The 18,650-nt window shown below is 42.1% G+C and overlaps 1 protein-coding gene across 2 annotated transcripts in view; it reads right to left on the reverse strand.

Moving 5' to 3' along the window:
* Window positions 1-3,744: 3,744 nt before the first annotated feature.
* Window positions 3,745-18,650, reverse strand: part of slc8a2b (solute carrier family 8 member 2b) — a 283,027-nt gene continuing 268,121 nt past the window's right edge. Inside the window, exons 15-17 of one of the 2 annotated variants that reach the window (XM_030067827.1) lie at window positions 14,636-14,735; window positions 11,594-11,869; window positions 3,745-10,489 (exon numbers count right to left, since the gene is read on the reverse strand). In XM_030067827.1, coding sequence (XP_029923687.1) covers window positions 10,113-10,489; window positions 11,594-11,869; window positions 14,636-14,735 — 753 coding nt within the window. In that variant the 3' untranslated portion in view covers window positions 3,745-10,112. The remainder of the gene's footprint in view (window positions 10,490-11,593; window positions 11,870-14,635; window positions 14,736-18,650) is intronic. The other variant, XM_030067826.1, reaches the window with a different exon arrangement.

The raw sequence follows: 18,650 nt of genomic DNA on the forward strand, positions 1-18,650 counted from the left end.
AACTCAGGAAGCCAAGCTCCTTTCTCCTTCTCCTGCTTTCAGTGTGTGTGTGTGTGTGTGTGTGTGTGCAGGACTTGGCATCCTTGCCTCAATCACAGAAGTTTATTTTCTCAGTAGTTTGTAAAATTGGAGCTTTCACAGGTACGATGGCAGGTGAAGGCCAACACACACACACACACACACACACACACACACACACACACACAGTCTTCCTCACACACTCGTTTCCTCTGTTCAGCTGTGTTGAAATGTTGGCAGGTTTTTGGAAATGTGTCGGCTGCCGTGACTCTCCCTCCTCTCCGTCTTTCTCTCTTCCTCCCTCAACACTCCTTCTCTCTCTCGCTCTACCTTTCCTTCTTTCCTCTCCTCTTTTCCTCTCCCTCCTCCTCTCCCCATCTCTCCACCAAAGTGAGACATTAGAGGCCTGACATGCTGGCTAGCAGCAAAGTTAGTGTGAAGAGCTGCTCATGTCCTGGACTGAGAAGGGAGCACATGACTTAAATGCTGCAAACGCTAACAGAAGGTGGCCACGCCACAATAACCTCCAGGTGGGATGGATGGAAATTTTAACAACTAACATGCTAGAAAGCTATTAGCCTAACTTACTGGCCCTTTGCTGAAACGTACAGCAAACCTTCTGCAGTATGTTTGGTGTTTGGTGTTTGTCCCAGCCGGCCTGCAGGACGCCTGGACAGGGAGACTAGAGAGCGCTGCCGCTCTGTTCTAACACTGGTATGTTTTTCTCTTCACTTCGGCTCCTTCTGAGTGAGGCTCCTGTTTCTCCCAGCGTGAGGCATCCTGTCCTGCAGCAGCACGTCACACTTTCTCCCCTGGAGCAGCACTGCTCTTTATTTATCATTATTTATTTATTGCATGAGGGGGCACCAAAGAGGGCATTGGATCATTTCCCCATGTGCAGGGCAGACCGTGGGGCCGTGTGCTTAACAATCTCACTTGATGATTATTTTGGCTAAATGTTATATCCATAAAATGATTTGGCTCAAACATTACCCTCTGTTTACATTTTACATTTTTCTGTTTACAAACGTATTTAACTACTGTTGAAAATGTACAATGCCAAAATCACAAAGCTGTAAAAAAGTAAACTATAGATTAATTAGAGATTTCAGATTTACCCCAATTAATCAGCAGACCCTGATGTTTTTGTTTTTTGTTTGCTTGCTTTGCCCACATTTCCCCACATTTTTTGTTTGTTGTGATTTATTTTTTTTTTTTTTATAGTATTTTTACACTTAGGTATATTTTCAGCAACTCTGCTTATGAAAAAAAAAGTATTTGGCATGAATACTTCATGGACTTGAATGTGTGTGTGTGTGTGTGTGTGTGTGTGTGTACATATCTATCTATCTATCTATCTATCTATCTATCTATCTATCTATCTATCTATCTAGATAGATAGCATGAATACACACACAGTATTCACACACACACACACACACACACACACACACACACACACACACACACATTCAAGTCCATGAAGTATTCATGCCAAATCTATCTATCTAGATAGATAGATAGATAGATAGATAGATAGATAGATAGATAGATAGATAGATCGATCCTCAAAGGGAAACTGGGTCAGTTACAGGTGCTAAAATGCTCAGGAGAAGCATTAAATTATAAACATAAGGGGGATTATGAAAAATACAACAAGAAATCAACATAAAAATATGTGCATTAGAAATTACAAAACAAAACAATTTCAACACTAAATACAGAAACATAAATTAAAAAGCAGAAATAAGTGTAGACTATTTAAACTGTTGATTTAACCATTTAAGTGCAGTAAGTTAGACCTGTAGGAGCTGACTGCAGGTCAGCAGTACAATGTCCCTGTGGAGAGATGGTGGATACAGATGTGCTTGTTGTGCTCAGTTTCTTATTTCTGTATTTATTGTTGTAATATTTTGTAGGATTAATAAACAAATTTGTACATCATGTACATACTATTTCTTATGAATTAATTCTTCTTGAGAATCTGAGCAACTGCAGCTGACCCAGTTTCCCCTCAGGGACCAATAAAATGTTTCTGATTCTGACTGTCCTGAACCTTTACCGCCAGAGTGTGTTTATGGAATAATTTTCAACAGTTTTGACTCAGACACACACTAACTGATCGATATGAGTGATTAATCTCACTTTAATTAACAACAGCCTGTTGTACTTTGGTGTGTGTGTGTGTGTGTGTGTGTGTGTACAGGTGTGCTCACTCTGTGCAAAAATAATGACTCAGACACAGTAAGCCTTGAAAATAAATAAACTATATTCAAATAAAGTCAACTTCTCGATTAAAGAGCTTCATTTTCTTTCAGTGACACATTACACCTCATGCCATGTTCTCAAAAACAAATATCACCTTTTTTTTCTGAGCATTTTTTTTCCTCGTTTCATTAAAAAAACTTAAATATCATCTTAAGTTAATCATTTATTACAGTATTGGATAAATGTATATCTCTATCACATGATATCGTATTAACTCAGTCGTTATTTCCCTACAAAGGTTCAGGCAGAGAGAGAGAAATTTTCATCACAGGAAAAACTTCACAAAGAGACACGTTGAAGAGCAAGACCTGGGAGGGAAGAGGAGGAGAGGAGGGGGCGGGAGGGGGGGTTATACACTAACACAGACACAGAAATATCATACACCAACAAACAGAAAGATGAACTGGGATGTTGGCGTGTTTGGGACGTGGCGTCGACGCAGCAGAGCAGGCTCGCTTTTCACAGCTTCTGAAGGGACTCGAGTCAATAAGCAGGAGAGTCGCAGGGACTAGGAACCTTTCCAGGGACTGTCTGCGTTTCCACCGTAGGGACCAAGATCGAAATTTGTTCCAGGGACTTTAAAAAAAAAAAAAAAAATTTCACCCCACACAAAGTCCCTGCTTTAGGCGGGTACAGAAACTTTAGGGGTGGGGCTTTCAGGGATGACCGTCACTGATTGGACAAACACGCACAGTGTACTCGTGTACTGCTCCATCCATAAAACAACGAACTAGTATCAACTTAGTTTGTCTCTGTTTGATGATATTAAAAGTAAAGTTAGGCAGCTCATTTATTTAAAAAAAAAAAAAAAAGCTTTGCATGAGACAAAAACAGCGAATGAGAGAAACGTGATTTTCTGATTGTTGGACAGTGCTTATGTTCTGAAGCACAAATAAATAACCATCAAACACTCGGCAGATGATTTACTGAGGAGACAGACGCTCTTAGTTTCTTTTCTCTTCTGCATTTCATTTTCTCTCAGGCACACACACACACACACACACACACACACACACACACACACACACACACACACACACAGAGCTGGAGGAAGCATCTTTTCTCCAGAAGGCAGGACAAAGCAGAGCTGCTCGTGACAGAAAAAGCGTCAGTTATTTGTCAACATGGGCAACAACAACAGGATAAAAAGCCTGATGCTTTATGCCAATAAAAAAAAATGACGTGTAACAGCCATCACTGTTTAATTTGTCGGCAAACTAATTTTCCTCATTTTCTTGGGTCTTTAAGTCACGGTGGAAATGCAGACAGCAACAAGGTGCAGGAACCACTTTAAAAAAAAGTCCCTGGGACTGATTTACCTGGCTAATTTAGGTTAAAAAAACAACAACAAAAAAAACGCCTGCTGAATCCAAATGGTGTATGTTTGTGTGTGCATGTGTGTGTGTGTGTGTATATCTGTGTGTATCCGTGTTTGTACAGAGAGCCTCTGGTTGTTCAGGATTCAACCGCGGGAATCGACCCAGTAAAATATGCCTACAGGCGTCCATCACAGTAGACCATGCTGCTAACACACATACACGGGGAATCATCATGCATCTGCAGAGGAACACAAAGGGAACGAACACAGGAGGACATCAGGGGGTTTTTTGGAGAGGGGGGGCGGTCTGGGTTGGGGGTGGGGGTCGTATCACATCTAGCTACAGAACAGCAAAGGCCGAAGCCAGACAGTTAGTACACAAGTTAATCAGAACGTGGAACATTGTCTGGACACTGCAGACAGTTCTGCTTCGGGTGCTGAGCCACACGGGCGTCACATTTACCGGGACACAACCTGCCACACTGGGCGCAGGTAATATCAGTGGTCATCCATTGTTGTCAAAGAGGATCTTTTTGTTTGTTTGTTTGTTTGTTTTCTCAACCCAGTCACAGATTACACAAAAGTTCAGCAGATGCAATAGGGATGGGAAAAATATCTGGAAATTCAATATATGGCGATACAGGACTGCTACAATACGTCCCGCTGGCCACTGAAATGAACCGTAATACTTGCTAGTAACTGCTAATGAGACCATGAGCTCGGCCATCACAATGTCACAAGCTCTCCGTTGAAATATATTTGAACTCTATAATAATATTTTTAATAGAGTGATGTGAAAAAAACGTATTGCGATATATATTTTTTTGCAATACAGTGCCAATTCGCTACCGTCTTGCATCAGCATGTATCATTTATTCACTTCATTTTCATATGCTGTTGTGACATCTGCATTCTAGTGCACTGTGATAATTACATTTTAATAAACTGGAATGGGAAATTTGAGTTGCTTTGCATTAGTTTGTCACTCAATCTCTCATTTAAATGTTGTATATTTATTCGTTTAACCACGTGTCATGCAGTAGGTTGCATTTTAAGCTCTGTTTATGCATTTTCAGTCTATTACCAATACCGAGCCCTGATTCTTACGTTGTTTACACTCTAGCAGGCCAATACGGGAGTGATTTGTGGCTCAGAAATAAACCTAATTCTGCACGCTCATGCTGTTGTCTCTTACATTGAGCTGTGATTGGACTGAATTGTGAAGCCCATATCGCGTATTGTATCGTATCGTGCAAGAATATTTGTCCCATCCCTAGTAGACTCGCAGTTCAGTGAACAAATGTTACAGTCAGGCGACTGCTGAAAGCCTCATGCGCATCGCTGATATTTTCCCTCTTTTGCTCACGACAACCCTAAAGACTGACAATCATACTGGCAATGTTCAGCGCTGTTTCTTCATGTAAACATGCTACTTACACTCAAAAACTCCTCCTTCAAGAGAATCCGATAAATAAATGTCAGTTGTTGGAGGGCACAACAAACACTGGAGCAAAAAAAAGATGTTTGCTTTTTTAAGTTCTTACCTCCCACCTGGGGTAAACTGTAGCTGACTTCTCATCAATGCTGTATGAGTGCAATGACATAAGACGTCTGCTTTTTGATCCTGTATTGCACATTGAAACCACACTCCCTGAACTAAACGCCAACCTGTTCACTTCAAGGACCTGCGGCACAGCTTATCTATAGAGAAATAATCTATTTGTAAATAAATAAATATCTAAATAAATTATCTTGTGAGAATAAATATACATAAGTATCTGTAACGCAGACACAAACAAGACAGCAGACAAAAAAACTGGTATATTAGATGCGATTATGTTGGATTATGGTCAACTACACTGATCAAGCGATTCAAGGGGGAGCTTCTTCACTGTGGAAAACGTATCAAAATCTAATCCACTAAATTCAGTAATGGTATAATCTACACTAATCTCTACCAACTGTATATTGACACTATTCTAAACATTGTTTAGAGGTACAAAAAAAATCCACCTCAGCTATAATCTGCGAGGAAAAGATACAAAATTGGTTTTAGAAAGTTTACAAAGTATGGTTAGTTGTGGGTTCACGAATCAAACCTTTCTGCTATTATGGTGTACAGTGATAGTAAGAACAAATTCCAGATGCAGAGCACTTGCCATGTGCGTGTGAAGACCTCTAGGCGCTTCGTAGAGAAAAATGTTCATAATGTACCAGCAGCAGCACAAAGTATAATGTCCTCACAGGAATAATGCAATGCAAATGATATCAGGCAGTGAAAATTTCAAAAATTGAAAGGACCGACTGTGACATCATAACATGGCCAATGACCTCGGCTTCAACTAGAAAAGGTTGCTGGACTTTGGATGCTTCTGCGCAAACCTATCAGCTCGAGTTTATTTCTGTAATACAATAAAAAAAAGACGGGGAGAAAAAAGCTACACACTCCTCGCTGCGCTTCCTCTGACATTTATTAACGCACCAGCATGTCAGCTGCATCTGTCAGTGCTGAAAATAAAATACCTGACTTGTTGGTGTGTAAATGTCACAGCGAGCGGAGACAGGACTGTGCATATTGCTCAGTGGTTTCCAGTGGTGTGCATCCCGCTCTGCGTCTTCTGCTTGACTTTTGCCGAGTTTTTTCCACACGGCGTATCGTCTGTTCAGCAGCCAGCAGGGTGAATATACACGTTTACATGTCCTCCCTGCCGTCTGTCTCTCCTCTTTAATCTCCATGCAATACTGAGCAACACATACATGCCTTAAAGGGTTCTATTTTTTTTTTTTTTTTTCTTTTTACAACCGGAGACAACAGCCTATGCTATGTCACTATTAAAAATGCTCCTTGATGTTATATTTAAGCCTGTAATAGGGCAATTACACTGCCACTAGTGCAAAAAAAAAAAAAAAAAATCTGGAAAGCCGGCGGCTGCTGTTGACTCATGGGCTGTATGCAAATAAATTGTTGTGTATAGCAAAGGGTGAGCCATCAAAACATCTACCTATTTCCTACAATAATATTTAATCATTTTGAATGTATTCTGCACCACTGTTGCACTCTCATAAATGGATGGGAAAGGGGGGAAATTACAACAATCCCTTCCCACAGGGCAAAAGTTAATGAAACAGAGTTAAATGCCTATTTTCACCTTGGAGGGTTTGTTTTTTACACAGCTGATAGTTTTCCTCTGATAATTTTCAATTAATTGCACACTAACAGGTTTGTTTCCTGGCGCTGACAACAGAGGGAAAGAAACTGAACAAAAAACACTGTATAAGGTTGGTAATATCAAAGACAGGGCAGCCAGGACAGAGTTTGTGCAGCTGAAAACTTGAATACTACAGTTTTTTTTTTTAATCAAAGAGTTTCTACTAAGGCATTTGATGGGCAGGATCCTGTAGCTCAATGGGTAATGGTGTTAATTAGGATCTTGTATGTGTAATTAATCAAAGTGGTGCAGACTCAAAGCTGATGTCTGGAATCTGTTTTGTTGAGTCTGAAATGATTTTTCAAGGCTTCACCCTTGAAAGTAAACTAACACTGTCAGGTCTCGTTTCGAGCGCCCATGCATATTTGTCAGAGTCGACCATGCCGTAACCGTGCTATTATCGCTATGGAAACGATCAGCTTGTTAGGATGCATGCCACAGTAATGGATTAGTCTGTCACTACCCACAATGCCACAGTGACGGCCAAACAGCCAGAATTTTATGTCTACGCTCAGGCCTCAGTCCCTTCGTATGGGAAACCAAGGGCTTCTACAGCAAAGTTTCACAAAGCACAATTAATGATGCATTTTTTTCCTCAACAAGTACCAACACAAATGTTTCTGACAAAGTGGATTTAAGTCCACACATTGGATGTTACACAACATATCGCCTACACTAGACTGCTGTCCTTCTTCCGAGGTGGGAAATGTCCTTTTGGTGCCTCCGTTCTCTCTGACCGTTCCATCGTACTGAACACTCCTCCTCCTCCTCCTCCTCACCTCGCCGCCCTCCTGCCTACACGCTTCATATAAGAAAGGTTTAACATCTATCAGGTTACAGCTGGTAGTTTACTGTCCACTGAGCAGACACACAAATGCAGGGATGCAATTTACAGTATGTACATCGATTCACATCATTCTCTTTTGCAGACATCTGTGAATTATGTTAAGATGCTCAATATCTTGGAGTTCAGCATGCAAAGAAATCGTTCAAGTTGACATACGGACAGGTCTGTCAGCAGAGCCATGGTTAACATGGCGTAACGTGGCCCTGTAAAGAAACACATTTGAAGGGAACACAGGAGGTACACTTGTGAACAACGTTGCTGATGAGCAGGGAAGCACACAGTCTGTCATCCATCCGAGCACAGCACCAACTGGAGTTCAAAAAAGATTCAGCTACTTTTACAATTCACTGCCCAAATCCAATTTTTATAGTGGAAAATAATGTCGAGGTGACAGCTGGTTGAGTGCCCAAGTGGCTGGATGTAAAATAAAATGTTAGTGATAGCGATCGGCTGGTCTCTGGTGTGAATTTCCCACCCTTCAGAAAAGCATGCGTGAGCACCTGCTCCCATACTGCAAAGTGAAAGCAAGACTTTACATCGTGTTTTGCAGGGAACATGTGACACCATCAGTATTCACCACAGCTGTTTATGCATGATGTTGGAAAGGTTGCTGTTAAAATGTAATCTGTTCCACACTACTGATTACCTGGTTTATCGGTGATGCAATCCACTGGAGGACTCAAACTCAGCAACGTTTTCTATTTACATTACGCTAAAGTTACTTCTCGATTTCTGCTACTCCAAAATCCAGAACTTGCCTTTATATTAACAGTAAAATATGGTTTTAATTTAATTAGTGTTGCTGACATCATCTACAACCATTAGCCAGTATTTCAACATAAGCAAGCTATTAGTCTATATGTCATTTTCCCTTCAAACATGTCTCTGAAAAATCCAACAAGTAATCACCTATTTCTTGAAGTATCTATATTCTGATTACCATGAACTTTTGTAATCAGAATACTCCAATCAGAATACTTTTGTAATCAGATTATTGTAACTCTATTAGCTGTAATCCATCAGTCCCCATTTTTATGTGGTGTAGTTATTATGAACCTTGTTGAGAGCAGAGGAGACAACAACTGCTTTGCTCAGCATCGGTCATCAGTGGACAGTAACTCTTTTCGATGGACTGCGAGCTGATTGGCTATTTGGTCAGTCAGCAGAGACATCAGACCATGTTGAAACCGCACTGCTCAGTCACCGTTCATCTGCACTCGGGTGCCGCTCCAGTGCTCCTAAAAATGTACAGTGTCTTCAGTGTAACGATGAACGGCAGCCTGGATGTGGGCCGCTCGGGTCTGCACTCGAATGAGACGAAATGAAAGCGCCTGAGTTTCGCTGACAGAAGAAGAAGAAGCAGAAAACCTCCGCTCGGACGTCAGGTAGTTCAGTCACGTGCTGTAGACTGCTGCGTTTCCATGCAGTATTGTAGCTATCCGCTCTGGTGTGGATCATGTTTTCCACCTGCTCTAAGTGACAGTTACTCTTTCCCTACTGAAAACATCTACACTCTATATGTACACTGGAATTTACAACAGCGCAGTGTGGAGAACCGCTTCCATCCGCATACAAGACAACCATCACCACTGTCATCCACTGCAATAAATAATGGCCGAACTTTGAGTTTTTGTTGTTGTAAACATTCCACTCCTTTTTTTTTTTTTTTTTTTTTTTTACACGGCGCACCACTCCTCTCTACAGGAATACAAAGTTGTGCCGACATGAGGGTGGGTGAAGAGGAGGGATGGGTGGGCTACAGAGACCCTTTTCTGTTGAAGAAAACAAGGGTGTTGTTGTTTCCACGCAGCTTGGATCAGTGGTCACTTTGAGGAAAATTCTGTCCGGTGTCCATGGATTTGGTTGCATTTTCTACACTGCCAGGCCCACACCTCCCTATCGCTGGTCTGATCCCCCTGATCAATTACAGGGTGGCTTTTCTAATCCATCCTAAATCCTCCTAGCTGTAAAAACCTTGCCTTGCTGTTTGAATGAAACCGCGATCAAGAGGCTGACCTTTCGCTTTCAAGTGAAGCCGAGCCTCTAAACCACCAAGTTTCTCGTCACACCTGACATGTCATTCTCTTTCCCTCTGTACTCAGAAATTTCTCTGCTTAACTTTGCTGTAGTAAATCCTTGTATTCACACTTCGCTTCCCCCTACAAACACTTGCTGTTGCCCTCGGTCATGCCTGTACTTATATGTGTGTGTGCGTTTGGTGTGATCTGTTTATGAATATGTCCATATTGTGTGTTAATGATTCAAACTGAAATGTCCCTGTGTGCGTAATGTCTAATAGATCGAGGGCCAGGACGAACCCAGGCTGCACGATGAAGCCCTATTAAAACAGATGGATCTGTCACATGCCTAATCATGGACTGTATAGATTGAGTGTCAAAGAATGTGTATGTTTTGCCGTGTGATATTTTTTCAGAACGTTTTCCATCCCATTTTAAAAGCCCTCAATGTGGCAGTAGGCCTCCAGGCTGGAGAAAAGGATGTAGAGGAACCACAGTCCCAGGAAGAGCAGGCTGGTCAGGAGGCGGGGCACCTTGGGACCGCCCAGCTCTCCACCAATCGAGGGCCGGCGTCGGAACAGGAGCACGCCCATAGAGATGAAAGCAAAGATGGTGAAGAGGGTGACAGAGAAGGCCAGCGACCCTGGATCTACCAGAAATCGTTCCCCTTTGGTTTTCCAGTAGACAGCGGCCACCGACCAGGCCACGCCGATACCCAGGAACACGTTGACAGCGTTGCTGCCAGTGACATTTCCAACGGATGCATCAGCATGCTGGTCCTGTGTGGCAGCCACTTTACTAGCAAAGGTGTCTGGAAAGAGAGAAAGAGGCGGTGGGAATAAACACACACACACACACGCACACAATTTAAAGGAACAATCCTTTCATGCTGTTACAAAATGTTATTGGCGATCTTGTTATTTGGTGGTGTACTCTTCTTATTCTCACGAGTAACTGGCTAAGTACAGATGATATAACATCGTGTTAAGATACAGCTACAATGCAATTTGACAACAGAGAATGTTTCAGAAAACTGAAACTATAATGGTAAACGTCAGGTTCAATGTTTTGGTGTCTGTCCCTCACAATCAACAAGCTAGGTCTTCTTTCTAGAGCCTCCATTTTGCACCGACAGCGGGGTGTTCGCCATAGATAAGGCACAGAGACCAATTCCTTCAACGCAGTAGCCCCACAGCAGCCTCAAGTAAAGCGCTTTATCATAAAGTAGCTCTGCACAGAGCCGCTGCACTGAACATCACAGATGACAGCAGTAAGAGTGTCTGACTTCTTTCTTGCTGCTGCGCCTGCTGGTGGTACTAGAGGAAAGGTTAAAGGTTAACCAGAATTGCCAGATTTCCTCCCTGGCCAACATGAATGCCACCACAAAATTTCATAGCTATTCACCAAATACATTTCGAGATATTCCACTGTGATACTGACAATTTGAGCTGTTGGTGGTGCTAGAAGGAAGGTCATAGGTTCACAAAAACTGTCAGATCTCCTCCTGTAGCCAGCATGAACGCTGACACCACATGACAGTAGAGTCCAGGGCAGTAAACCAAGCAGATGTGGAGATGTTGCCCTCTGGACCTAACTGGAGGACCAACTGATTGACTGACATGATGACGTATAGGCCCCTGTTTTTCATAGATAGCTGTTGAGTAAAGGTGTTTCTTATTGTTTTATGATTACTGCACAATAAACCCCTTCAGGGCAAAACAAGGCTCCTCCACTCCATGTTGGGGTCCTGACCACACACACTATCTCCCACTCATTTGACAAGTTTGACCAATGATCCTTTGCCGGGCGCCATCCTGCAGCAGATGGCGCCCTAGGCAACTGCCGATACCGCCTATGCCAAAAGCCGGCCCTGAGCCACACACACACAATACTTTGACAGAGCACATTGGCTCACCTGGAATAGATGTTCCCAGTGCCACAAACACCACGGCGGTTACGGTGTCCCGGAGCCCGACGGTGCAGCCAAAATGCGACGCCAGGTCTCCTATGATGGCGGTGAGGAGGCCGATGACGGTGATGGAGACGAAGAAGCAAGCCCAGCCGTTCCAGTACTCGGTGGGCGGGACGCAGGCGAACAGAACCTTCCAGAAGACAGTCAGGAAGTGCATGACGTAGTCGTAACAGGACGGCAGGCGCTCCTCGCGGCCCTCCTCGTCTTCATCGCCGTCGCCTGAAAGCAGAGAGAGTGAGGGAGGAAGAAAGAGAATATCACAAAGAGGGTTCAAAACAGAGGCACTTTTAATTGAAGAGCAGAAAAAAAATGCATAGTAATTTGTCTCTGTGATGTGACCATTCTGCATTCAAAAGGCACATATATCATGGTTTTGAGGGTTCGAACAACTGCTCCACTGGACTGAGCTGAAGCCCAGTGAGAGCATGCAGCACGGCGTTGAGTTCCTCAAATGTTTCACTGAGGCCGAGGTTTTAAAAAAAGCAAACTTATCCTTCAACAACCTCACAGTACAAACCGACACACAAGGATCTCATGTTCATGTGGTTTCAGAATACACTTCTATGGACATTTTAAAAACAAAGATGTGAGAAAAATCTTACATTCTTTCAGTTTCTTCTAAATGCTTGGAGGTGTGTTGACTGAGTTTATTAGGTGATCTAAACACAGAAAAGGTTGGATTTGAATTGCAGGATCTGGGCCGGCCCTCTCTCTGCCCTGTCTTTCTTGTCAATCTGTTCTCTCTAATAAAGCAGATGCCAAATGACGAAAGAAGAAGAAAGACACAATGAAAGAAAAAAGAAAGAAAGAAAGAAACGAGGACACGGTCTGAACTCATGTTTTACAGGTAAAAGATTGATTTAACCCTTCAGAGTTCCATTAGTGTGAATTCTGACCACGAAACTTTAGTGGAATAGAATGGACTTCAAATCAACATTGCAGCCTTTTTTATATGTGTTGTTGTCATTGCAAATAACTGTGGCCACTGTACCAGGCTAACTTCCATATAAACCGACTCGTGGCAAGTTGCTGACTCGCTGAGGTGAGAGGTTTTGCAGCAACGGCCAAACGAGGAGTGGAGCATGGAGCGACGTCTTCTGCTGCTGGAGGGAACTGAGGATTGCTGGATCAGATGGTGGAAACTGTTGATTCTCTGATTCCCGCTTTTATCAAGCAGCCTGCACGACATATCAGCTCTCAAGCTACTGTGACACACTTTTACTGCCCTAATGACCTGTGTTGACACCATAGCAACTAACCAAAACCGCCTTTTTATTCTGGACCAGTCAAATGACAACAAGTCAATGACTTTTAAAGTTAAAACAACAAACAAACACAAAATACACATTTTTGGTTTGATTGTTTTATGCAGCTGATTCTAAGACTGGGCATCATATCAATGCTTTACTGATACTGTGATATAAAACTGACTGGGCATTCGGATATTTAAATTCTGTCTTTAATTGGTTTTAACAACTACATTACACATGGGAGACAATTACAAGGGACACAATTTTCTGAAAGTATTAGACTGTATAAGACTAAAATGTCTTGTACACACATGTCTTATGAAAGCACCAGCAGTCATTCCTGCAGTTTTGTCACACGGACGATATTGAGATACTTGGTCAAAGATATTATATTTGACCACATTTGTCCATATTGCCCAAGTCAAACACACATGTAATGAACCTTTACCTCCACCAGAGGGCGAGGTTGCATTACAAATCCTGCAGTGTCTTGGTCCTACCGTTCACCCACAGTTCATTAGAGGACACAAGACACCTCTAGATCGTCTGACAGCTGTGTCTCAGTCTGCATGTGTGCTGATGTGTCTCAGCAGGCAGGACTGTTCCTCCCTTGCAGTGAACGGATTTGTTCAATAATTCATAAATCCCTATTATCTGATCAGGTTGAGAACCCAAACTCAAGCAGTTTGTTTACCTCCCACAGCCCAAATGTGTGCCAGCAAGCTGTGCAGCTGCAGCCAGTACAGACTTGATGTAAAGGTGTGATAAAAATTCTTCTAAATCTGCTGTTAACGAGCTTTGTTGAGCCAATAAATAAATAAAATAGAATAAAAACACACAGTGGCACAGAACTAAGAGGAAGACACAGTTTTTTCATTTGTTTATCCTGACATTTAAATATTGACTAGACTGGATACAATTAGCGTCCAACCAAGAGACCTCAGATATTAGTATGTTTCCCTGAGAGGCAGGTTCATCTAGAAACCCAACAGACTGGATCCTGTCTGTAAGCTGGTGACATAGTAAATAAAAAGTATATTTAACATTTTAATTTGGAGAAGAGTGTCTGTATTGTGTGTACTTGGCTCAATATTAGTCTGGTATAGTGCAAGGAACTTCCACAGAGAGACTTGAAAAATGACACACACCAAGAGAGTTATCTACTTTTTCAAATGGGTGACATCACCAAAAAAGACATATTATGATACTTTGTAAGGTTGCATTGCTTCTAAAGGGATGGTTTGCAAACCACATTTAGTGATTTTTATCCTCTCTTGACAAGTGAGGATGTAAATTAGTGGAGATTTATTATCAGCTTAGACATCACTGCGAGGGCCTTCAACTAAGCACATACTTTTGGGAAAAGAGAGGATTACATCATTATCATATCATCGTACATACATTTTATCTAATGCTGACACAAAAATAAAACATATTGGATTTCTAATATGGGCCATTTTTTTTTTTTTTTTTAACATGATAGGTAACCTGCGTTCTTTGAGAACTTTCACTTGTAGCATCCTCATTATAGGAACACTGACTGATGAACTTCAGGTAATGATTTTTTCCAAAGGGGGTTTGGCTTTTGTCATAAGCAGCTGAGTCAATTCACTGACTTCTGTTCACTCCGCTATTTACTCCAATATACCACCTGAGTAAACAGCTTTCATGAGTCAAGATACATGCATACACACACACACACACACAGACACACACATACACACATATCCCTCACCTGCGCTGACGGTGACAGCCTCCACAAACTGCTCCCTCCAGGAGTGTGTGCCGATAACCAGCGCCAGGTTGGTCTTCTTAATGAGCTTGTCAACTGTGCTCTGCCAATCACAAGCACAACACACTTTGTCAGCAACCAATCACAGTTCAGTTCAGGACAGGTGACAGGTGAGCCGCTCAGGTGTGACAGAAGTGCTGTTGCACCAAGCAGGTTAGTTAGTGGATGGACGGTGGATAATTATGTCATCATGATCGTCATTACATGGAGATCAATCAGTTGTATTGGGAGATTCTGTGTATGTGAGTGTGTGTGTGTGTGTGTGTGTGTTTGTATGGGGCGGCAGCTTCAGATTGGGCCAGGTTCATCTGTTAAACCCCATGTCTCATGCGCTGCTGGTATGAATTTAATCAAGGAGGGCCTCTTTGCCAAGAATGAAAGTTTAGTTTTTATAACCGTTTGGCCTGAAAAAAACTGAACTGAATCAAAATTTAAGTTTCATTCTTTTTCATTTAAACATAAAACAAATAATACAGATACAAATCAACATAAAAGCTGGCTGGGGTTTTTACCAGAGTTTGTAAGTGGCTGTGCAGTGCTGCAGCAGAAAACCTTTGTGTGTAGCTCAAAAGTCAGTTATTAGGCCCAAAGCTATTATTAATCAAGTGTTGAATGTTCTATAATATGGATGTGCTCGCTGTGATTTCACAGTGCACAAAAAAAAAAAAAAAACATGGTTTCGAGCGTAAAATAACTCCAGTCCTAATCTTTGCTCTGAGCTCCAGCATTTTAAAAATAATCACACTGATGGTCAAATGGGGGTGAAAGTTAAAAAGGAGTTAAAGGTCAAAACTGCTCCAAATCTAGATGACACCTGGAGGGAAGATGGATCTTGTTTCTAATTCTACGCACGCACGCACACACACACACAGTCAACACAATGGAGACGCAGTTTGCTAAGAAGAGACTGCAGGCAGGCATGAATGATGTCTCCATTTACATTTTTGACATTTGAAATAAACAGTACAATACACTAAATGGCTTCATTGCAATATTATGAGCATGCAATATTTAGGAGTGCAAAGATAAAGACAACAATATCTGAATGGCAGACGTAAAAAACAAAAAACAACAACAACAACAACAAAAAACATGAATATCAATAGAGATATTGTGTTTCTGCGTGGTATTCTGCAATAATCCATCATTAGCATAGAAAATGACAATGTTATTAGTTCAGATGGGTGGCACTCTTTTCAAAAACAATTTCAGTGCATCTTAATTTCACACTGCAGATACAAGGATGAGCAGACACTTGCAGACACACACACACACACACGCTCACACACACAAACAACGCGTCCCTCCAGATTTCATTCAGTCTCGGAAACAAACACATCCAATATCCAATATCAGAGAACACAATTTTTACAGTATTTTTCCGTGCATACAGCAAACAGAGCTGGCATTGATCTGCGCTGCACTAAAACCGAGCGCCAGTCATCCCGCGCTGCGTTCCTCCCCCCGAGCTGCACCGCTGCCACAGATCACAGGAGATGCGGCCAATCAGATCTCTACAACGGGTCAATACACTTAGTAATCAAATGCATGATGAGGATATTGGATTTTATTGGATTTAGTGGGTTTAGAGTTGTGATGGGTGGATGACATGAGAGGCTTTTGTTTATTTCATTCATTCATTCATTCATTCATTCATTCATTCAGTCATTCATTCATTTCCAAGCTGCTTCTCCTAATTAGGCTCGTGGGCGTTCATGTATGTGTTTTGTTGATATTTGTTCAGTCCTCATTCATTTTGTTCTTCCAGTTTTTTTTTTTTTAATTAAAACTCCAGCCGCTCCAGCAGCTTTGCTTCTACCTACACCCTACATTCATTCATTCATTCATTCATTCATTCAAAATCGAGGTGGATGTTTGCTATTCCTCTCCCTGTGGGTTTACATTTTCAAATATTTGCAGTGTTCAGGGCTATTCATGTTATTTAGCTTCGCTGACAAGCATTTGGAGGTGATTGAGGAACTGGGACACACACACACACACACACACACACACTTAACTGCTGTCATTTCGCCAGCTGAATGAGATCAAGCCTATTAATGGTCAATGCTCAATATTTAATTTTCAAACAAAGGCTGCTGAAGCTGTTGAACGTCTTCGGGTGTTTAGAATGACAACAGAGAAACACGCTCGGGCTCCACTGAGCTCAGCTGGGATGGAAATGAAAGGGAATTACGGAAACGGGTTCAACTTAATCCGAGAAATTGTTCCAAAGCAACATTTTTGTAAAACATAACAGCTGGTTTGGTGTTTTTCTTGATTTACCAAATTATTTATGAATCGAGTGAGCTGCATGGCTATTAGGCTTTTGAAATGTGTGACACAGTGTTCGTCTCAGTTCAAAAATACATGTTTGATCTTCTCACTCTGCACAGAAGCAGAGCATAAAATGACGTGATGAGCAGGCTAAACTACAAACAGCCATCACTGCTCTCTATCCAATTAAAAACAAACTCCACTGCACGTAAGGGAAGCCCTTCAAATAAAGCAGTAGGAGTGGCAGTGTGTGTGACCTTTGGTGAACTGAGGCTCATACTTCGCTGATTCTTGAAATGTGCATCTGAAGCTGATGCACATTTCAAATATTCAGAGTGCCTGAGGTCCAGCTGACCTTGCTGTTGGTGCGGCGGCACCTGCAGAGGGAAGGGTGGCAACCTCTGCACGCCGTGAGAGTTTGGATTCTGCATCCCCGGAGCCAGCTGATCCATCCGATGCACGTCACGTGTTTGAATGATTGAAAATGCATATCACCTGTATCCACTTAGAGGGCTACCTTGGTTCAGTGGTGTGAGAGGGTAAACTGGTGGATTGCATAACCCAGAAAAGCTTCACTTTGCTTAGCTCAGCTCAGAGAGCATTAAAGGGTTGGCTCTGTGTAAGCCCACATTAAAAAAAAAAAAAAACACTATGACATTAGATATGGGTCAGTCAGTTGAATAGTGGATGCATTGAATAAGGCAGCAGCCACAGTGATCTGTTGGATCCATCTGCTGACTGTCATTCAGTTTAGTTTCAAAGAGCGCTGCCTGTTGTGCGGACAGGCCTGCTAACACCATCTCTGTCAGATTTCCACCCAGTTTGACAGACTGAAATTTCAAACGAGATGATTTTTTTTTCCCAGATGGAGAGATGGTTGTCCAAAATGGGTGTTTAGCCAATATTTGTTTTGGGAAAAATGGTAGCAAACATGTAGGCAATGACTAATCATCACAGGATTCAAAAACAAAGGTGAAACAGAGAAAGGCTTGTACAATGTTGGAATGACTGCAGTTCTTCCAGGCCAGTTTCTTATTGTGCATTTGTATGCTGTTTCGATTTTTTTTTTCTCAGCACTTCAGTCCATTTTCTGATGGATCAGTATGGACACGCCCTAAGATACTCGATCAGCTATTTGCTCGAAGGAGAATAGCACTCCATTTGAGAACTCCTGCAGTACATGTCCTGCTGCAGCCAGAAACAGGAGCTAAACTCGTGACTTCCTATTAGAAAAGGAATTGGGAAAAACAGTGGAGTTTGTATTTGCATTCTGTAGTATAGGAGGTGTCTGAGACCTAAAGCAGCAAAAGACACTGGACATCATTCACTCCCAATGAACATCACTCCCTACAGGATCATCAGCTGTCACCCAGCAGAACCTGAGATATTGAACATGAAGCTTGGCCTGTTGCAATTACCACAATATGGTGCTACTGACAAGCCAACCACCACACCCACTAGGGAGGGAGGGAGAGAGAGAGAGAGAGAGAGAGGGAGAGGGAGGGAGAGAGGGAGAGGGAGAGAGAGTAAAAGGGAGAGATAGAGAGAGGGAGAGTTGGGGTTGTGTGAAGGTGTGGGCAGAATTTTTTTGTGCTCTCGGATGTGGAAAAAACAGTAAATAATGTAACTCTGTTTGATTACTTTGTTCTTAATGCTGTCGGTCCCTCTCTTCATTCTCTTTCTA

The sequence above is a fragment of the Myripristis murdjan genome, chromosome 13 (genome assembly GCF_902150065.1).
Source record: "Myripristis murdjan chromosome 13, fMyrMur1.1, whole genome shotgun sequence".
Lineage (NCBI taxonomy): Eukaryota > Metazoa > Chordata > Actinopteri > Holocentriformes > Holocentridae > Myripristis > Myripristis murdjan.